The sequence below is a fragment of the Salmo salar genome, chromosome ssa19 (assembly GCF_905237065.1).
Source record: "Salmo salar chromosome ssa19, Ssal_v3.1, whole genome shotgun sequence".
Lineage (NCBI taxonomy): Eukaryota > Metazoa > Chordata > Actinopteri > Salmoniformes > Salmonidae > Salmo > Salmo salar.
In genome coordinates, this window is record NC_059460.1 from 8,154,781 (window position 1) to 8,177,399 (window position 22,619).

General features: G+C 39.0%; 1 protein-coding gene and 1 long non-coding RNA gene across 3 annotated transcripts; both read left to right on the forward strand.

The window, feature by feature from the left end:
- Window positions 1-279: 279 nt before the first annotated feature.
- LOC123728981 (uncharacterized) lies at window positions 280-7,226 on the forward strand. The gene is made up of 4 exons (XR_006760671.1): window positions 280-470; window positions 1,425-1,537; window positions 2,981-3,044; window positions 7,005-7,226. It is a non-coding gene; the product is annotated as an uncharacterized lncRNA (long non-coding RNA).
- An 829-nt stretch (window positions 7,227-8,055) lies between these two features.
- Window positions 8,056-17,155, forward strand: bmi1a (bmi1 polycomb ring finger oncogene 1a). Of its 2 annotated transcripts, none has more exons than XM_014157130.2 (10): window positions 8,056-8,413; window positions 12,355-12,485; window positions 12,800-12,896; window positions 13,129-13,184; window positions 13,495-13,545; window positions 13,974-14,082; window positions 14,538-14,583; window positions 15,171-15,269; window positions 15,542-15,622; window positions 15,909-17,155. In XM_014157130.2, exons 2-10 carry the CDS (start codon window positions 12,368-12,370, stop codon window positions 16,239-16,241), a joined length of 990 nt encoding a protein of 329 aa, XP_014012605.1. In that variant the 5' UTR covers window positions 8,056-8,413; window positions 12,355-12,367; the 3' UTR covers window positions 16,242-17,155. The 2 variants fall into 2 exon arrangements, with proteins under 2 accessions (XP_014012605.1, XP_014012606.1); XM_014157131.2 differs by lacking the exon at window positions 8,056-8,413 and adding an exon at window positions 11,595-11,740.
- The last annotated feature ends 5,464 nt before the right edge of the window (window positions 17,156-22,619 follow it).

Consider the following 22,619-nt stretch of genomic DNA (forward strand, 5'->3'; position numbering starts at 1 on the left):
TTGTTTACTGAAGCATGTGACAAATAACGTTTGATTTGATGATGCAACAAAATATGCAGTGGCTCCATCCTGTAGCCTCACATGCCCAATCCTGCAAATGATTTAGACCTACTTGAGAATAAACTATGCCTATATTTATTTGTTTTGTTCTCAATGGAAGATACTGTAGCCTAAATGAAACAAACAGACGTGATACATTGTGGAGCTGTAGATTTTTTTCAGTCCACCACCAGCAATGAATGAACGCTGTGTGAGCTTTGCCCTCTCCTCTGCATGCAGTGTCAGCTGATTACGTCACGTGATCCGGTTTCGAGTTGTTTCTGTTTCAAAATGGAGTTGTCTGAGTCGGTGCAGAAAAGGGCTGCAGTCTCTAGCAGAGCCGACGCTTTTCGACCTGAAAACTTTCTCCGTGTTGATAGAATTAGCCTTTCGCAGCTTGCTAACCGGCCATGCCGACCGTAGTGTTCTCGGTAAGCCTGCGCTCTCTCTCCTCCGTCGCCTTTTATTTTTGCTTCTTTCACAGCTTCCGGTTTCTTCCCAGTTTGACTTGAAGGCTCGTTTTGAAAAATGTGGAATGCACGATAGATTTTTTTTAACACCCGTGTAACAGTGTTTGCATCTTCGATGTTTCAAGTGGTAGTTATAGGAAATATGACTATTGATCAGGCTACAACAACGTGTACCCAGGCGAACAGTGAGTTTGCTCACCAAGTAGTAGAAGTTTTGGGGCGGCAGGTAGCCTAAGTTAGTGGTTAGAACTTTGGGTCAGTAACCGAAAGGTTGCTGGATCGAATCCCCGAACTGGCAAGGTAAAGATCTGTCGTTCTGCCCCTGAACTATTCCCCGGTAGGCCGTCATTGTAAATAAGAATTTGTTCTTAACTGACTTACCTAGTTAAATAAAGTAATAAATAACTGAGAATGCAGGCTAGGCTACAGTTAAAATATAGGTTGTGTGTGTGTGTGTGTGTGTGTGTGTGTGTGTGTGTGTGTGTGTGTGTGTGTGTGTACGCACCTTGCTGTTAGTAATTTGCGTCCCTTTGTCTGTATAAACGTTCAGGTTATTAAAACTGGATGATACACTTTAATTAAGCAATAAGACATGAGGGGGTGTGGTATACGGCCAATATATCACGGCTAAGGGCTGTTCTTATGCAGGACGTTATGCGGGGTACCTGTATACAGCCATTAGCCGTGGTATAATGACCATACACCACGAACCTCCAAGGTGCCTTATTGCTATTATAAACTGATAACCTTATAAACTGATCGTGACTTATTGCTTAATTAGACCCACTTGATAGGTATTAAAAGTGGACTAATAAAAAAGTATATATTTATGTGTTTAGTTTTTGAGTGGATTTTTTTCCTTTACTATATGTGTGATGAATAAATAACTGGTCAATGTTTTTTTTCTGATCATAGATCAACCTGAATTGAAACCGTATTGACCAGAAGTTGCTGAAACATTGTCACACAGCTGCCACCACCTGCATACTGGAGGGGGTCAAACAAAACGTGGACAAATCCACTATAAGGTAACGCTTGGTTTGTCCTGCTTTATTATTGCTAATGGAGGTTGACCTCTCTGAAGTTATTACATAATTAATCTCGTCCCCCAGAGACTAGGGTCGAGTTTAGAAAATAATAAATTTACATTTTAGTCATTTAACAGACGCTCTTACCAGAGCGACTTACAGGTAGCGCGTTCGTCTTAAAGGACAATTCTGCCACTTTTCAAGCCCGTTTATTATCTCAGCACCATACCAGTGTCTACATATGTGAAAACAGCACGTTTCTATGATCTGTGGTTAAAAAGATAAGGGCCCTAAAAAATGGTTAAAGAGAAGAATGTTTCCATGTACACTTTTTTATGTGAGTAAAGTCATACTTTATACAAAAAAAATCAGGGCAGCTGTGATGGAAACTGGAAGTTTTGGTACAATTTCCTAAATGCAGTCACATAACTTGTTCCTTTGACATTGTGGGATAGTTTTGTTAATTATGTTAGAAATGGTGATGGAAACATTTTTATGTGTAAATATTGAAATAACAATCATATCCAAGTTAAGTGGTCCTCTCACTGTAACTCGGGAAAGCATGCAGTTTATTAGGCTACAGATGAAATATGTTACTGTAGACTTCACAGGGTGGTGAAAGTGCATGGTGATCTTGATCGTCTTTTCCAATAAATATCGATGGTCTTATTCTGGTGACAAGAGGATAGATGCTTGACTGCTGTTTGACAAATAAACATTCTTGCTCTTATCCATAATAATCTCATGTAGACTACCCTAATCACACAGTATGTGCGAGCTGTTGGCTAGAGCGCAGGTGCTAAGACTATAGAGTAGGCACATTTTGGTATTTAACACAACCTTTTTTTGTGGTGGGAGAATTTGCATATTTTCTTTATGCGGATTTTAGAATATTTGCATGAAAATCTTTCTCCAATTGGATGGAAACCTAGCTTGTGTTATCACAAGGTATGATTAAAAGTAATTAAAAAAACTGCAATGAGTTTCTAATCAGAGGGAGTTTTCTTTCTCCCAACATCACCATAAATCTGTTTGAAAACCACTGTTTTTACAATGTTATAACTTTTGATCATTTCATCGAGTGAACTTTTGAACTTTGTTTTCTACAAAATGTCTAAATACATCATTTTCACATGCATATGTACACACTGGTATTGTGCTGGAGATAATGAAAATTAGGTTGAAAGGCGGTGGAATTGTCCTTTTAAGACAGCTAGGTGGGACAACTACATATCTCTGTCATAATAAGTACATTTTTCTTCAATATAGTAGCTATCAGCAAAGTTAGTCCTAGTAGAAAAAGTAAAGTGTGAGTGTGGAGCACTCTGTTATCAAGAGCATTCCACTTCACCTGCTAAATAAAATCCGTAGGCCTACATGAGGTGAAAGGGACTTCATTGATTAATGTATTGATAAATGATTGAGCTGATTTTGTCATTACAGCTTGTGACTGGAGGATGTCAGGTTTGACGGGGAGAGAACAGATGTATTCTACATCACATACCAGGTGATGACTACCTTATTATGTTTATAACATCTTAATTACCTTATTGCAAAGAAATGCAAATCCATACCAGATCTCAACCCCAAACTGACTCTTTGTTCTCCAGAAATTATAAAAGTGTTGTGGAAATTCTATTGTTAAGGTAACTTTTTCTGATGTTTTCATTTCCAGTCGGCCTATTTGAAGTGCCATAACAATTCATGACTATGGGGTTATTGTGGCTGAAGCGTTGGCTGGACAAATATACTTGATTTAAATATAAAATACTACATTGTCTGTTTGTACAGAAAGGCTTCTGGGTCACCACAGTACAGAGATAGTAGTTTGTAAACTGTGGGAACATAGTCACATTCTAACACATGCCAACAATGCAGACACAGACAAGACTTTATCGGAGCCCTACATTTTTGTTATGGGTTCTCTATATGGCTAATGGAACATGACTTTGACCATGCAGTTTACACTTACTTCATTAACATCCGTAGATCTACAAATGTTATAAATCCACGCTATTGAACTTTTCCAGTAATATATAATATCTTCCCCAATACACACATCCATCCCCATTGAAACATTAAGTACAGCCTAAAAAAATAGTAAACAATATAGGGGGTTTTCATTTTATATATATATATATATATATATAATTCAAGTTTGTTTGAAGTTGGGCAATAACAGTTTATGGTTTTTATTTCAAATGTATTGAACAGTTACATTTAAATGAACCACCGATTTTTGTTTGAAAGCTTTTGGTGTGTCATCAGGAAATATAGATACTACATTTTCATAAACTCAGATGAGTCAATTTAATAGTCTTGCTTTGTATATTTGTAGTTAATTGTGATTCTTTGACATATTTAACTCACTGAACAAAAATATAAACGCAACATGTAAAGTGTTGGTCCCATGTTTCATGAGCTGAAATAAAAGATCCCAGACATTTTCCATATGCACAAAAAGCTTTTCTCTCAAATGTTGTGCATAAATTACTTTACAATTAAGGGCCACTCTAAAATGTGCAGTTTTGTCAAACAACACAATGCCACAGATGTCTCAATTTTGAGGGAGTGTGCAATTGACATGCTGACTGCAGGAAGGGCCACCAGAGCTGTTGCCAGATTATTGAATGTTAATTTTTCTACCATGAGCCGCCTCCAAAGTTTTAGAGAATTTAGCAGTACATCCAACTGGCCTCACAACCGTGGACCACGTGTATGCTGTTGTGTGGGGAGAGCGGTTTGCTGATGTCAATGTTGTGAACAGAGTGCCCCATGGTTGGGTAATGGTATGGGCACTACTGACAACGAACACAATTGTATTTTATCCGATGGCAATTTTTTTAAAGGTATCTGTGACCAATGTCTGTATTCCCAGTCATGTGAAATCATAGATTAGGGCCTAATGAATTTATATCAATTTACTGATTTACTCATATGAACTGTAATAGAGTCAAATCTTACAAATTGTTGCATGTTGCTTTTATATTGTTGTCCTGTGTGTGTATTTATGTATATATTATTTAGCAGATGCTTTTATCCAAAGTCACTTAGTCATGCGTGCATAAATTTTACATATGGGTGGTCCCGGGAATCAAACCCACTACCCTGGCTTTACAAGCACCATGCTCTACCAACTGAGCTACAAAACGTTTATAGAAATGATCAATGTGCTGACAATATCTCTTCAATTGTGTTATGCTTCACTTTCATCGAGTGGAGCAGACTAGGGAATGGACCTAGCCTAACTCGGGTCACATTTATTTGTGACGTATTTTGACCATGTATGATCTCTAAACCGTTTAAGATTAGTGAAGTAACCTGCAAATGTGACATGACAATTTGTTTCACAGACTTTGAATCGGTTTATTTTCCTTGGAGAAAGCGCAGTTCTTTTACGATGAGCGTTTGTTTGTAGCGCATTGATAGTTGCTTTTACATTGTAATTAATCACCACGATTGTCCCCTTTTGTCTTCCTCCTGACAACCAAACTTCAGAATGCTGAAAAGTGTTGCCCTGTTCCCCATAGGGTTCCAGCCGCGACAAGAAGTTTTGCTGTTTGATTTTAACACACGTAATATGATCACTTAGCCTAATATGTGGAATGACTCTGAGTTAAATAAACAAAGGTTTTTAATGCATACGGTTACTGTTGAACAGCCTATATAAATTGGTATTCATGGGATCCTGTATGCATGCTTCTTGCCTTGTAAATATATTTGTTTAATATAGGCCTATCGTGTGCATCTGTAGCCCATTGGTAATTCTGTATTTTGGTTGTCCTTTTAGTATAGGGAGATGCCCTTCTCATATCAGCGACGTGTCATGGTACCTTATCAAGGTATTGGTTGGTAATAATAAACTACAATAGAATCAGATAATTATGGTTTAGAGGTCTTATGGTTACTCCGTAGCCCTAACATATTTAGTTTCCGTGACAGAACGGGCATGTGCATAAGGTCAACGAGCCGTCCTATCTGATTTCATTAAACGTTGAGGTATGTCCCTTTCCAGAACCCAATGATCTAAAACAGTTTTGAGTCTGTTAAACGTGTCATCATTACAGACGTAAGCCTATACTTTTACAGAATACCAACAACGGAGGATCGTCGGGAGAAGTCCATTTTAGCTGCACTATGGAACAACTTTAGGTAGCTAATGTTTTGTTGCAGCCTATATAGAATGTGGGGTTCTCCATTAGTTGAATAAGGTCATTTCACAGAAAGTCTGTGATAATGTTTTACATTTACTCTTGAACGTGGCAATTGATTTAAATAAATAGCCTACACTGTATTTTCCAAATCAGCATACTTTACAGATCTGTATATAATTATTGGCTAGCTGTTAGGTCCACGTGAATGAGTACAAATAAAGTCATGTTAGTTCTATTTGATGTTTGTTAAATGATTATTCAACTTTTTCTTGAATAGCATGTCTTTCAACAGTGTTCTGTGTTTAGATGGATGTACTTCTGCCAGATTGAGCAGAGATTAAACCCTGAATTTGCTAATAGCTCCAGTGTATTTTTATCGATGTGCAGTAATCTCATTCAATAGTAATCTCATTCAATAGTAATCTCATTCAATAGTGTTCTGCAGACTTTGTTTCATTTTTTTTTTTACACATTTGTTAATTTATTTAAAAAAAATAATATTTAACAGAAAAACAATAGGGTATTTCATTTTTTTTTTCAATACTCTATTTCCAAATCATCCATTACTTTCTGTGTGAATACTGATGTCAAGAAATAAGCAGAACCGCTGAGTGACAGGGCAGGCAGTGATGTCTCGGTCTCGGGATCTAAGTGTAGCCTATGAACTTATACTAAAAAAGTCTCAATTTGTTACATGTTATTTTTTACTTTTCCTCAATTGAGTTCGACGTAAACAAAATCCCGTATGTTTTGCAGGCCTATCTTGAGGTTGAGGTTGACTTGAGGTTGTCTGCTTCAACGTGTCATCTCCTGCAGTAGCTATCGCTTCATGGCTAGTTTAAGAGTATTGAAATAGGGGGCAGAATTGTTTTTATTTATTTAGAAATGTTTTTACCCTGTTGCCAAGACACAGTTCTGAGGAAGGAAGTTTGGTAATGTGTATGTTAGGGAACGCTCTGTCCTTCTTTTGGGTATGAAGTGAACCTGAACGGTTGCATTACATTTTTGTTGACCTGAACATCCTTAGAATTAATCAAAAATATATTCACAAATGAACGAATTGTACTCAGGCCTACTATGATGACTATTCCGTTATGAATTTAAATGGAATTGACTCTCACGCTGGCAGGTTTCAGTGTAAAATATCTTGGTAATCTGACAGGATTCAGACTGAGGAAAGGTTGTAATTTACACTCAACAGTGCTCCAAACGCCTCCAGTACGTGAGGGAAACCATTAAATGGTGTGTGATTCAAACTCTCTGTCATTCTCTGTTTGCAAGAGTACCGACTGTGTATGTGACTTTGTTTTCAGGATTTGGTGGGAAAGATGAAAGACGCTGCCAAGAGTCTTGAGAAGGCTGTGCAGTTGTGAGCTTAGCCTGCTCGAACGGTGGAATCCGGTTTCTCACGTGATCTCCTCTGCTTCCTTCATCTCCTGAAAGCACTGAAGTTCAGCGATTTCAAGCGGCGTTGATATCCGCTTTGTATTTTATACTCATTTCATTCGTCATTAAATATATTTGTATCCGTTCAATGATGTAGGCCTATTTTTGTCAATAAAACAGTTCAATGCATGTATGCTAATTTTCAGGCATAAAATAAGAGCCAAATTATATTAAAGTAAGCTATATAGCATACTTGTGTCCCCATAGTCCAATGCATAGTTCCAATCAACTCTAGATGTGTAGTCTATGCAGTCTCCGACTGATAGGAGTTTTTGTCTTGGAAAAAGATTTTTACACTGCCACATGACGGTGTGTTTGTGTCAAATAAATTATCCACATTGGAGAGAATATCGTGCCGAAGATGAGAGTAATGTGTCATATCTAGTTTACAAGCTGGTGGCAATGCATTGGTTAAATCATATTGCGGCTCACCGGAGGGAACGGAACCGCATATAGTTTACGTACAGAGCCTCCTATAGTAGCCGACCTATTAGCGATGCTTTCATTTCCTAAATGCCCCCGTTTTCACTACGATCATGAATTAGTATTGCATGGGGTCGTTGGCCATGGAATATCAACACAGTAGCCCCAGCTTTCTATCCGCTTTGGAAAGTGTATCCTAACCAACGCATGTATGACAAAGACGCATTTTGCCAAACTCATGTCTTTGGAAAGGGACACAGTAGAGGCACATAATAGAAACGTGGTTGGAAAAACGCACACTGGCTATTGTTTAGAAACATCAGTGATGTCTTGAGTGACACAACTACAACGTTTGAAGCAAATTACGAGATCATGATGGGCTTTGGATAACATATTCTTTGTGTCATTTTACGAAGCATCGTGAATTGGCGAGCCCCCGAATACACCGACACTAATTTCCAGGCCACCCTTAAGGAATGATACCACGTGACCAAAGCGGGGCGGTCGAACTACAAGCCATTTTGGGAACGGTGTCAGTTTCCACTGAGCCACACTGCTGCATTTTTCGAAGAGACTCATTGGGAACACAAACACACCGTTCGGAACGCACAGCCAAAAGTCAGAAATATTAGACAACAGAGGACACTACGCGCCCAAAGTGCATAGAAGGAGAACAATACGAATTTTACGCATCTGAAATGAGCCCCGGGTTGCCTGGCGCTCTCTGCAATTGACAGCGTCTGCAGCTTGTTTCAAGATGGCGGCTGAGCTCGTATTCATTTTCTGCTGATCGCCTCCTAACTTTCATTGTCTCTCCGTCTCCAATATCGCAGATCGCCAGCCGAGTCTCTAGGTATGTATTATTCGATATATTTTCTTACCAACGGATGAATAACGATTCAGTTTTCGCCGCGTATATGTGTTTTTCTGCGGGTTTAAATGCGTTTCCAGCCCGTGGTGGATGGGGCTTTGACGGTGTCTCGGACTCACGGACGTGGAGCTCTGTCCTCGCACTGCTTCTAAAATTGTGTTCCCTTCTTGCGCAAGCCTTGGTTTTGCGCTCAACAGACCAGCGCATTGACTTCTTTAGTAGTTAATGTAATTATCTGTTATGAGTGTCCATTGAGAGTGTTTCTGTGACATTGGTTAGATTTCCACAAAGCCAGTGATCTCAATCGAACAGGACCGAGATTGGTGAGGTGTTTACGGCAGCACACAGTCCAATGGTTCTCCTGGTCGGTTTGGTTCCATATACTGTCCCCATTTTATAGAAATATGATCCGTTGGATGTTGGGGACAGATCAGTGTGGTTGCATTACGCACATGTCATCAAGTGTTGTTTTTATGAACTTAACTTCCCTCTTGGTGAACGGGTCCTCTGTAGCCTGGTGGAGGGTAAACCATTTCAATGATTTACTGAAATATCATCACGATCAGTTAGTTAGTTGTTAAAGAAGGATTTGAATGTATAGGTCTACATGCAAGTTGACAAAGTAACGATATTGGCGCCTATTAATCAAGCATAAAACCAATTTTCAGATTTTTGTTACCATGATGTCAAGATGGTACGTACAAAGGTCCATTGACTGATTCAGAACAAGGGTCCTCTCAATTAGCCAACCATCTTTGAATTCTCTGTAAAAGGCATATATTTACTATTGAGTTTCGTCACGACTTTATTGCGCAGGCTACGTGGCTCCATCTGCCAACATTCTTTTTTTTGGGATTTTTAATTTTTTCCCCACTTTTGGAACCAACAATCTGACCGCTTATTGTTAACTCACAATGGCGCATAACAAGTTTATAAAGCAGGAATATGCGTGAAAACCAACCATGCAAAGATCAAACATGTCAGACGGTTTGCACCGTGGTGGAATATTCTGTTGATTGATTGGTTTGAAATGTGTTTGCATGAATCCACGGTGTCTGATATTTGTATGCTTTCCTTCTTAATAATCTCATTATGACCAGTTTATCAAGTGTGAGATTCTGTCATGTGGAAGGGAACTGTTTGGTGTGAAAGATAAATAGCCTAACGTTGTTTGACAGTTAATAACCTACCCATAGAGGGATTTCTGCCAGATTAAGGTTGCCAATGTCGGTGCTAGTTGAAATTCTGGTGTAGCCTGATTTGTGTTGATATTAGGTTTCTGTTTGTGATACTTGTTGGAATGCAACTTTAACGCACAGCCAGGTAAATCGAGATTTCGACATTGACTGCTGACTTCTTGATGAATTATATGAAGTGAGGCCTCCTCTTTCCCATGTAGCGAAGTCTTCTGAAAATGGTGATGGAAATCTAGCTTTGATGAATAGATTAAGGTTCCATCCAAAAATAGAGAGAATGGTGCAGCATATATAGACCAAAACAACCACAGCCCTCGAAGACTAGCCTGTATTTTTGGAGAAAAATGTGACATGCATCTTTATCCATATACTACATGAAAATGTTGTAAATTCTATGTAGATTATACACAGACAATTCTCCACATTTTTTGAGGAAGGACTCGCCAATTCTACTTCCCATTTTCAGCCATTCATTATAGCTAGATGGAGAAACCCTGGGTTGCACCATGCAGCACACAGTTCATGGCCCAGAAGGTTGAGCTGAGTACAGTAGGCTAGATAGAATGCAAATCTAGCCAACATCGTTATTGATAATACCCTGTTCTGAGTCTCTCAACTACTTTTTTATTCAGTGCTTTATTTGTTGTTTGGCTGTGTCCTGTACGGACACATGTGTTCCATGATGATACTTGCAGATGAAGTTGGGATATGCGTGTTAAAGACTATCATTTACTCTACAAAGGCTCTGCTATATTACCAGTGGTAACAGTTGTGCAAACATCAGTAGTTAATCGATTGATGGCGTAACAGGCTAGCTGTTTGCATTGCAAACACGATGCGTGACAGCCACTGTAATGGCATTGTGGGGTCCTCCACTGCGTTACATTCAAATACACATTTTTAAGATCTTTTTTTTTTACTGACCGGAAGAGCTGGGATATTCCACACCAGTGGCCTGTTGGCAGAGCCAATATCGGTGTTTCTATATATTTGAACTAAGGTGCATCCTTATAAAATGACGATGGTTCTGTTTGCAAGCCCCGTAGTGTTTTTTTCACCATAGGCTACACGCAGAATCCGTTTAAATGTGCGGGTCACCTTTGATGCAGGCATGACCCAGTGCCAATCTCACTATGTTTCCTGTTTTGTCATGAGTTTTACTCCTAGTGCTAGGAAGCCAAAAGCATCTGACACGCAGAATCAGTCATTTCTCCCTATGTTTTACCTGACGGCTCATGTGATCGCATCCTGCGTGTGAGAGAAATACAAAAAGCCATTGGGAAGAAGACAAATGTCTAGGCTACAAAAAGGCGTCACAACTAGACGAATATTCTGCAACTTATTTCGTAATTTCCCTCCCTCCAAGACAGTCGTTTTTAAACCTCTTTCTACTCCACATTGCTGTTACCTGCTGGCTATTTGAATCTGACTGTTATGTGGCACTTCATTAGTGATCCATGTCGCGTTGGCTGAGCAGTGGCGAGGTTTCTCTCGGGCTTCAACTTCATACTGCCAGAGAAAATACTTGGTCGAGTGATGTTGTTATTCTACTGTGCCGTGCACACAGGCTGCCTGTGCAGCGTGCACACAAACGACACAAGCAACGGAAAAAGATTAGATTTATCCAAACTAATGCACAAAGCATGGGTAGCCTAACGGTTGGCGACATAGGAACTGAACGTAGCAGGCTTCGGTGTGAAAAAATGTTCAACCCTATCGGGAATTGCACTATGATTTTCGAGCGAGACGTTCTTTACAAAATGGCAGCCATGGTGCGGGGACGGACTGTAGTCTATTCTCTTCGCGAGGGAAGGACATATATTTATTTTCATATTATTCCCAGTAACATCATCAACGCGAGCGGTGATCTGGTCTTGGGCGAAGCAAATCTCTCCGTATTGGTCCCTGGCGAGATGCCAAGTAGTGGAACCTAAGTTGCCATAGAAACGGTAAGACTTTCCAAGTGTGTGTGGTTACACCTGACGCCGAGTCAATTAGCTGACGGTCTCCCGCATCCTCGAGAGTTGAAAGATTAATTCATTGAAGAATGTGATATGAAATGTTGCAACTGGCCGGAATGATGTTGCTTATCATCGTGTTCCAATATTAGAAAGTAAGAGCCCCTCTGTGTTTTGGCACTTCTACACTGAATCGCTTTAGAATATATACCCTGATGTAGGTTGGATAGGTCTACAGCGTGTCTTCGTTTTATAGGACTAGGGTACTATCACATTTCCTGAGCGACCAACGACCTCCGTTCTCCCGTATCTATCTATAGAGGACCGCTGGGAGGTAGGCTATATGAACCATCCCAATGAAAGGATTGATTTATGACAGCGCAGCTCTTTCGGCTGTGCCCTCGACAAATCCACACGGATCGACTCCCACCAATTGTTAGCTATCAATCAACCTCTGGGTCAGCTTCTGAAAAACGACCAACCCCTTCCCTGGTTATTATACTATTATCATAAAGTATGGGTGTTTCTCTAACAGTAGAACAACAAAACATCCTTCCAAATGGGTTTAAAGCGGTTTAATGAACGACCACTTTATCAAGCTGTGAAAGATCTGTATTCCCGATTCAATGATAGGCTTTCATTGTTGCTGTCTGTTTTTTTTCTTCTCAAATGTATCCTCAACTTATAAAGTCTAAATTATATTTTTATTAACAAGATATAGGCTACCTTCCTGTCAGATTGTGACTCTGTGCTCCTTTCTCCCTCGCAGGGATCTTCCTTCCATGACGATGCATCGAACAACCAGAATTAAGATAACTGAGCTGAACCCCCACCTCATGTGTGTGCTGTGTGGTGGATACTTCATCGATGCCACAACCATTATAGAATGTCTCCATTCATGTGAGTGACACTTGGCTGAATGCAGACATGGGAATTGGACCAATCATGATTGTCGCAAATTCACACTAATAGGTAGCTAGTTAATTACTCAAGTTTTTGTTGACCAATTTCACTCTCACATTCTCTTTTCACATAATTGCGTTGGCCACACTATTTATGTCTAATTCACTAGATTCTACAAAGCAAATCGGGGTTTGGGGGGGGGTGAATAACTGCTATATGATAAATGTAACAGGCATTTTTCATCGTTGGACTGTAGGGTATTGTGTTATCCACTGAGAAACTGATCCCGTTTTTTTCCCCTTGGGTTTCAGTCTGCAAGATGTGCATTGTGCGCTATCTGGAGACCAGCAAGTATTGCCCCATCTGTGACGTGCCAGTACACAAAACCAAGCCTCTGCTCAATATAAGGTAATTAATCACTTTGTTTCTTTTACATTTGTTCTATAGCCTTACATTGTTTTGTCGCATTTCTGCTGTTTCTCGCTATTATCCAATCCACCCAATGCAGTTAGATGTCATCAAAGGATTGGTCTAGTTTCATTAAAATGTTGCTACTTTCTCAGCATCCATCAATTTATTAAAACCTCATAGCATGCAATGAGTTCTGGGTAAATATGACTGATTATGAACATTCTTCAAGGTCTGACAAAACCCTACAAGACATTGTCTACAAGCTGGTCCCTGGTCTCTTCAAAAGTAAGTGGAATGTGTTAAATCCCTCTTATCAGTCATGTCATTGTCTTGTTCTCTGCGACATATGTATTCTGTATCTACTAAATGGTTAATCCTGAATGGTTGATTATCCTGTTTAAAATCGGAGCTGCTGGCTTGTCTCCCCTGGAAAATGGTTTAAAACCCACCTGTGGACTGATTCTGGAAATGGGTGCTATGTAGTTAAAGCATGAGGGTGCAATGCATCAGCCGATTGATAATTCCATTTTTCAATTGTATCTCTATCCCTATTCAAATAAACATTTGTGACAGTTTTCTTTCTTCTCCCATTTAGATGAGATGAAGAGGAGGAGAGACTTTTACGCCGATCACCCTTCTGTAGATGGTGAGTCTCTGCACTCTTTGTTGATACTTGCTTTATTTCAGATTTTAAAAAAACAAACTTGTATGACTGTGATATATGGTTGTCTCACCTAGCTACCCTATAAGAGCATATGCTAAATGACTCAAATGTAAATGTTAAGAAAAGGGTTCATGACCTTTCGTTCCTAGGTCAGATAGGGTGTAAGTCTACTGGAGATGTAAAAAGTGAATTGTCATTAAGTAGTTTTATTTCTAACAACAAAAATAATGGTCTATTTATTTCCTGCTCCAGTAAGATTCTATTGGTTTTGCCTTCTACAAACCCACTAAAATTAACTTCAATATCAGCTGATAGTATTCTCCTATAATGATAGGATTTCTAAGCTCTCAGTTTCACGGTTTTCCAAGTTTTTGGGAAAACTCAGGCAACTTGTTAATTTGTGTCTGTAGCTACGACAAGGTCTAATGAGGATCGAGGGGAGGTGGCGGACGAGGACAAGAGAATCATCACAGACGATGAGATCATCAGCCTCTCCATTGAGTTCTTCGATCACAACAAGTACGTCAACATGTCTGTTACAGCCAGGCTTTTTAAAAATGATTCAATCTAGTTTGCTATGGCTTCATCATAAGGTCTAAGGAAGACAATTATGTTAGAACATTTATAGATGTATATTTATTAGTTCAGTGTTCAAAAACTGATTAGGTCAGTTGTGTGTTTTATTATTTATTATTCTGTAGTGACCCTGGTTTATAAGCGTGTATATCGACGTTGCCACTTGGCCATGCTTTTGTGGTGCAGTCGATGGTGCACTGGGCTTGGGGCCAGAAGGTTGAGGGTTCGAGCACCATTCCCTGCCTGTTTCATTACAATACATTATATGTTTTCCTTTCTATAGTCATTTTAATCTTGAGACTTTGCTTTTACTAGTGTTCTGCTTTTTTTGTACATGAATTTCCAACCATGAAAATCTTTGAGTGCATTATCAAGAAGTGTAACATTGTTTTTCTCAGGGCCGAACAGACCAGCGTGACTGAGGACCAACTGACTAAAGAACAGGTAGGCCGCCTACAGCTGAAGCTCAGAAGCATTCTATATCAGATAGTTCTAACCCTCTGTTGCTGCACAGAGCTTATTGCTTGTTTTCTGATATAAGATTGTTCTTAAATCTGGACCCTTAAAGAGCTTGGCCTCAAGTCTCACTGCATGTCTCATCTCCATTTTCCATGTTCTTTTATACTTTATTGTAAACAAGGGTACTGTATAAAGTGCAGGTTATCCTTTTTTCGGCATGAATCTTGTTCTGGAGGCAGCTCTGCAGAGTGGTCACTAGCTGGCACAGCCACAAAGTCATATCTGATGTTAAACCTAACCTTAACCAAAAAGCACATTGTTCTTCGCATACATTTTTACAATATAGCCAAATTGCTCAGTTCTTCCTCCAGGACAAGACTGGTGAGAATAAACATCAACCTGCATATAAAGTCCCTCAAATGAAAATGTCTTTAGGAACTGTAGCTCTGTTCTTTTCTCTTGCTATTTATTTGATTGTGTATTTGCTGCAGACAGCTTCAGTTTTCTGTCTGAGTTTGGTCTGTAGTAAAATGGAGGTTTGAGCTGATCTAAACGGCTCTGTCGTCCTCCAGGTGAACAATAAGAGGTATCTGCAGTGTCCAGCAGCCATGACCATCATGCACCTGAGGAAGTTCCTCCGCAGTAAGATGGACATCCCCTGTACCTATCAGGTAAAAATTTGTTTGGTTATACGAAATGACACAAGGGCAGCCATAACTCTTGCATCACCATTTTTTATTATTATAATATATATATTTTTAAATAAGATGAATTTAACAACATTAGTACATATCACTGCAAGATCATTCTCTCATATGCTTCTCATGAACCAATAAAAAAAATCTAAAGATATTCAGCAATTCATGAAGGACAATGGAAGTTCAGTAGAATAAGTACTTGTTGGCCTATTTTTAAAAATTATTTTGTAATTTCTACAATGTAGGTTGAAGTGATGTATGAAGACGAGCCACTGAAAGATTACTACACATTAATGGACATAGCCTACATCTACACCTGGAGAAGGGTAAGAAACATGATATTAAAGGGGAAGTTTGTACAAAAAAACATGCCATTAAAGGCAATGTAAACGTTTTTAACAAGTTGGAAGTAATGTTTTTTTGTAAATTATTGCATGACTTTTTATTTCAACCTTTTGCTCTGTGATATTTCTTAGGCCTACTTTAGAGTGTGGCATGCATGAAAGTTCGCAGTTCAAAGTTCAAATGCTTTATTGTCCATGAAGGGAAAAAAATCATGATTGCCCTGCAAGTTGAGACAAAGTAGCTCTAAGTATTACAAATATTTTTCAGAATGGCCCTTTGCCGTTGAAGTACCGCGTCAGACCTAGCTGTAAGAAGATGAAGATGAGTCATCTGCAGCAGGAGGGCCAGAACAGCACTGGTCGGTCCACTGAGAGCGACTCAGCCAGCGACAAAGCCTGCAGCCCTGCCGCTGTCCCCTCCACCTCCTCATCCTTGCCCAGCCCTGGCACCCCGGTGCAGTCCCCACACCCACACTTCCCCCACATCTCCAAGCCCGTCAATGGAGCCTCCACCTCGGCCCCAGCCCCTACCAGACCCGTCCCCTTTGGGAAAAAAACACGGAAGGCCTCGCTGAATGGTTCTTCTGCATCCTCGGGATGACCGGCCTGAAATCCAGGCCGACAGCCAACGCCAGACCGCTCAGCTAATATCTTCATGCCAATGTAGTTCCATTGTTGTAGACGCTCTCTTTTTGTTGTTGTTGTTATAAATATATGATATCTGTTTAAGTAGTGGAAGTGAAGCATTTCAATAGGAACATAGCAGGGATGTGACATTAAGTTGGTGAAAGGGATGTTTGTGATAGATGAATGGTCGAAAATGAAAGCCCCCAAAAAGCTGCGTTTTATTTTACAGATGTGACTGAAGATGGCCTTTATATTATTTCCTTTGTTTTAATTATTTTTTTCCATATCAGAATATACATGTGTTGACTCTTGTTAGTGTGTATTTCAGCCTATTGTTGTCAGATAAAGCATGGTAGAAACCTATAGTCTTTACTAATATTTGAAACTTTGCATCTATTGTTCTTTCGATTTGGCTTTTGGAAAGCGTTTCACAGAGCAATATAATAATCAATATATTATGTGGAATCAACTATTGTAGTATTTGGCCCACGATTTTATGAGAAAACATATGAAAGATCTGCGTAAATGTACAGAGCTTTTATTAGGCTGTAGGCTACTCGGGAAAAAAACATTTTTTAGCTGCTGTGGAATCGAATTGCTTATAGCCTCGACATCCCTGAACCCTTGAAGCAACCAAGCAGTTCAGAAAGTCCACACACACACCCATGTATATAGCGAAATATATGCATATTTAATCAGTAATTATGTCAAATACTGTCCTGAACCCCCCCCCCCCACACACACACACACCTTAATTTCATGCTAGATGACAAATGTTTTTTGATGTCTCCCATGTTCTGCGTATTTGTATCTCTCGATTGTATGGACAACTATTGTATTGTTACTGTTGCACAGTATAACATCTAAATAAAACATTTTACACTTAAAGACGTTTTGGGTGTGTTTTTTTTAATTTTGTGATTGATACATCTGGTATTGTCCCCTCTTTGTAAGCATTTTGAAAATGTCTGTCATTTGTAAAAATGTTCCTACGTTTAATCTATTTTAATTTCATTCATGCATTGTTAAGTTAAATATCTGTTTTTTTTGTTGTTCGAATAATAAGAAATCGCAGACCAAGGACATTTTGAAAATATGTCTCGTCCTGGCGCAGCATTGATTTAATTTAATTCACCAGAGACCACTAGTCGCAAATATATTTTGTGTTTTGAATAGGCCTAGAATATCCTTGACTTAGATATTTTCCGTCGCACTCAATATCTGTAGCAAGGATTATACTTTTAATGGGTGAAAGAAATTGCTGCTAACAAATTGAAAGAACACAGCTTTTCTTTAAATTACAAAACAGGTTTTCTACAGAAATCTACAAATGTATTTAGGTGCAGTTCAGATCGAGATATTTTTTGTCAATTGCTTGTGGACTAACATGGAATATTGCAATATTTAAATATTCCAATATTTGCATATCTTTGTTCGTCTGCCATCGAAGTGAAAATTTCTCAATAGCTAAGGATTTAATGTTGAGGTCATTTTCCGTTGGCTGCAAATAGATGCTATAAAAGACGTGTCATTAACTACAGAACACTGATGTCGTTTCAAAGGAGATTCGTCTCCCCCACAAAAATAAACAGGTTTTTATTGTTTACATTTAATACATAAAAAATATGGATTAAAATATATATATATTAAACTAGAAACTATCAACTTGTATAAAGCCAATTTTGCTCGTGGAGGAGAGACAACAAAGTGGAAATAGTGGTCAAAAGAACCAGAAAGTGGTTGACGTAGCCTAAAGCCACAATCCAACGATTTTCCAAATGTCATTCAATAATTTTACAAACTCATTTGTGATGGGTTTATAGTCTTGGTAAATGTGAGTAGTTTTACATTTCCAGATAACCTACATGTAGGCCTTTTTATCATCCCATATTCTTAATGAGCTGAGAGATATTGGGAAGTCTTACTGCGTTCACGTGCTAGTCGGAACTATAGGAAACTCGGACATTTCCGACTTGCTAACTGGTTATATATAGCCTAGACGTGCGACTTCAATCAGTTAGGAAGTCGGACATGTCTGAGTTTCCTAGTTCCAACTAGCATTAGAACGCGGTATTAGTCCTCGGTTTATAGTGGTGAGTTAAAGGTATGGTATTCAGATTGGGACGTTGATGTTGACTTGCAGATGGCATTATGTGACTTAATTTGACACAATTTCGTGCAATAGACAACATTTGGGTGTGTGTGCTGATTTACATTTTTTATGTAACCTACATTAGGTAACTGGTGTTTTGTTTTATGTAGCCTATAGGCCTGCTGTCATGATGCATAGGTACACTAACTGCATATATATATATATATATATATAGATTTTTGTAAAACATTTTTGTAACACATATATATGTATATGTGTGTGTGTGTGTGTGTGTGTGTTACAAAACAGTTTTACAAAAATCGAAATATATTTTATATTTGAGATTCTTCCAAGTAGCCACCCTTTGCCTTGATGACAGCTTTGCACACTCTTGGCATTCTCTCAACCAGCTTCATGAGGTAGTTACCTGGAATGCATTTCAATTAACAGGTGTGCCTTGTTAAAAGTACATTTTTGGAATTTATTTCCTTCTTAATGTGTTAGAGCCAATCTGTTGTGTTGTGACAAGATAGGGGTGGTATACAGAAGATAGCACTATTTGGTTAAAGACCAAATCCATATTATGGCAAGAACAGCTCAAATAAGCAAAGATAAACGACAATCCATCATTACCTTTAGACATGAATGTCAGTCAATGAGGAACATTTCTTCAGGTGCAGTCGCAAAACCATCAAGCGTTACCTCTGCTGCAGTGGATAAGTTCATTGGAGTTACCAGCCCAAATAAATGCTTCACAGACACATCTCAACATCAAGTAGGTGAACGTATGATATCCGCATGCGCTTAGTATGACTATCATTTGTTTTACAAACGGACAATGACTCAACACACCTCCAGGCTGTGTAAGGGCTATTTGACCATGAAGGAGAGTGATGGAGTGCTGCATCAGATGACCTGGCCTCCACAATCACTGACCTCAACCCAATTTAGATGGTTTGAGATGAGTTGGACCGCAGAGTGAAGGAAAAGCAGCCAACAGGTGCTCAGCATATGTGGGAACTCATTCAAGACTGGAGGAAAAGCATTCCAGGTGAAGCTGGTTGAGAGAATGCCAAGAGTGCGCAAAGCTGTCATCAAGGCAAATGGTGGCTACTTTGAAGAATCTAAAATCTAAAATCTATTTACATTTGTTTAACACTTTTTTGGTTACTACCTGATTCCATATGTGTTATGTCGTAATTTTGATATCTTCACTATTGTTCTACAATGTAGAAAATAGTAAAACATTTAGAAAAACCCTTGAATGAGTAGGTGTGTCAAATCTTTTGACTGGTACTGTGTATCTATCTATCTATCTATCTATCTATCTATCTATCTATCTATCTATCTATCTATCTATCTATCTATCTATCTATCTATCTATCTATCTATCTATCTATCTATCTATCTATCTATCTATCTATCTATCTATCTATCTATCTATCTATCTATATATATATATATATATATATATATATATATATATATATATATATATATGCAATCACTACTCCTTCCTTCTACTTCAAGGCACTCCACACCTAACTGGGACAGAGCTGATTGGGACTTCATCGGGTTCTCAAGTGGTTTTGTTTTGTTTTACGTAGCCTATAGGCAACTGGCATGATGGGTAGGTGCACTGTAGGCAAGTAGATTGCATTAATGCATTGGTCACCCAACAATCCTTCACCGGAGGGCCAAGGTTTAGCCTTTAAAATGTGACCAGTGCACAACAAACGTGTGCCATGGTGATGATATGTTACTCTATATGTTTTTCAAGGCCGTTGATTTTATCAAAGGTAAATTACATTTGGAGAGGCATTGAGTGGTTTCAAGCTTTATCCTTTATGGTGAACACATATTGGTTGTGGCAGCAGAACAGATAATATGGACATTGTTATAAGAAATAAAATAAGCTCATATTCTTTGATTTTACTTTGAGATGAACTCAATGAAATAAAACTACAGGGTTTAGATACTTTAAGGTAGTTTCTCATCAACTGTCTGGTCTTCCATGCGACAACACTCAATTTAAATCTGACAAAATCTCTATTAATATAGCGCATTATAAAACATTTGAAATATGCTTAAAGATGTTAACCTATTTTATAAATCTTTAGGCTACTGTATGTAATGTATGTATGTATAGTCAACTCCAAAATTATTGGCACCTTTGATAAAGATGAGCAAAAAAGACTGTATAATACAAATACCGAGCTAAATTGTATGCTCAAAGGATTGGAAAAAGTACATTATGTTATACTAATAGCCCTACAATTACTCAGAGAAAGAGATTTTGTTTAACAAGTAAATAAAAGGTTTCAAGATAGGTGTCAAAATTATTGGCACCCATTCAAATGATTGTAAATAAAATCAAACAAAATAAAATCTGCATTATCATTCTAGTTTATTCAAGTTAATCTGAGCTTTAGGAACTGTATTGTGGCCTTCCATGGCTTCCTGTTTCACTGGGATATAACAATTAGGTAACACGCATGTAAAATCCCTTTATCATCCATCCCCATGGGGAAAGGTAAAGCACTCACAAATGAAAAGAGACAAATCGTTGTTGACTTTCATAAATCAGTCAATGAGTATAAAAAACAAATGAAAAACGAAATATACCACTTTCCACTATTAAGGCAACCATTAAGAAGTTTAAAACCACTGGAACAGTGGTAAACTTGCCTGGTAGAGGGCATGTGTATTTGTCCCCAAGCACAGTATGGAAGATGGTTCAGGAGGCAAAGAAAAGTCCAAAAACCACAGATGAATTAGAGAACTTGGTCGCATCTTGGGGTCACTAAGTCTCCAAATCTACAATTAGACACCACCTCCATGCCAACAGGCTATTTGGAAGGGTTGCCATAAAACAGCTTTATTGAGAGCAAACAACTAATGTAAATGCCTGGAGTTTGCTAAATGGCATTGGCACTTGGACTGGAACCAGGTGTTATGGTCAGATGACATGAAAATAGAGCTCTTTGGCCACGCACCAGTGGTGGGTTTGGCCTCGAAAGAAGGATGCATATGCAGAAAAGAACCTCATACCTACTGTAAAATATGGTGGTGGATCTTTGATGTCACATGGCTGTTTTTATTCCACTGGTGCTGGTGCCCTTGTTAAGGCAAACTACATCATGAAATGAACAAAGTAGCAGGAAATTCTAGCCAAAACCTGGTTGTCTCTGCCTGGAGGCTGAAACTTGGCCGCAAGTGGATCTTCCAGCAAGACAATGACCCCAAGCATACATCAAAATCCACAAAGAAATGGTTAATTGACCACAAAATCAACATTTTGCAATAGCCATCTCAGTCTTCGGACTTGAAGCCCATTGAAAACCTGTGGTTTGAATTGAAGAGGGCAGTCCATAAGAGCAGACTGAAGGATATCAAGGATCTGGAAAGATTATGTATGGGTTGGTGTAAGATCCCTCCCAAGGTGCCTTTATCCTCGCAAGGGGAGGGTGCACAAAGTATTGAAAACAGGGGTGCCAATCATTTTGACACATCTTTGTTAGATCATTTCTTTATTACACTGAACAAAAACATGAACACAACATGTAAAGTGTTGGTCCATGTTTCATGAGCTGAAATAAAAGATCTCAGAAATGTTCCATACACACAAAAAGCTTATTTCTCTAAAATGTTGTGCACAAATTTGTTTAAATCTCTGTTAGTGAGCATTTCTGCTTTGCCAAGAGAAGCCATCCACCTTACAGGTGTGGCATATCAAGAAGCGGATTAAACAGCATGATCATTACACAGGTGCACCTTGTGCTGGGGACAATAAAAGGCCACTCTAAAATGTGCAATTTTGTCACACAACACAATGCTACAGATGTCTCAAGTTTTGAGGGAGCGTGCAATTGGCATGCTGACTCCAGGAATACCCACCAGATCTGTTGCCAGAAAATGTAATGTTAATTTCTCTACAATAAGCCTTCTCCTAATTAGTTTTAGAGAATTTCGAAGTATGTACAACTGGCCTTGCAACCGCAGAACATGTGTAACCATGCCAGCCCAGGACCTCCACATCAGACTTCTTCACCTGCGGGTCGTCTGAGGACAGCCACCTGGACAGCTGATACTACTGTGGGTTTGCACGACTGAAGAATTTCTGCACAAACTGTCAGAAACCGTCTCAGGGAAGCTCATCTGCGTGCTCGTCGTCCTCACCAGGGTCTTGACCTGATTGCAGTTCAGCGTCATAAACGACTTCAGTGGGCAAATGCTCACCTTGGATTGCCACTGGCACTC

What these genes read in the sequence shown, in the direction of transcription:
- bmi1a (XM_014157130.2), top strand. Translation starts at nt 12,368, where the DNA reads ATGACGATGCATCGAACAACCAGAATTAAGATAACTGAGCTGAACCCC. An exon ending in TATAGAATGTCTCCATTCAT is followed by an intron (nt 12,486 to 12,799) that starts GTGAGTGACACT and finishes CTTGGGTTTCAG; the next exon opens with TCTGCAAGATGTGCATTGTG. An exon ending in AAGCCTCTGCTCAATATAAG is followed by an intron (nt 12,897 to 13,128) that starts GTAATTAATCAC and finishes ACATTCTTCAAG; the next exon opens with GTCTGACAAAACCCTACAAG.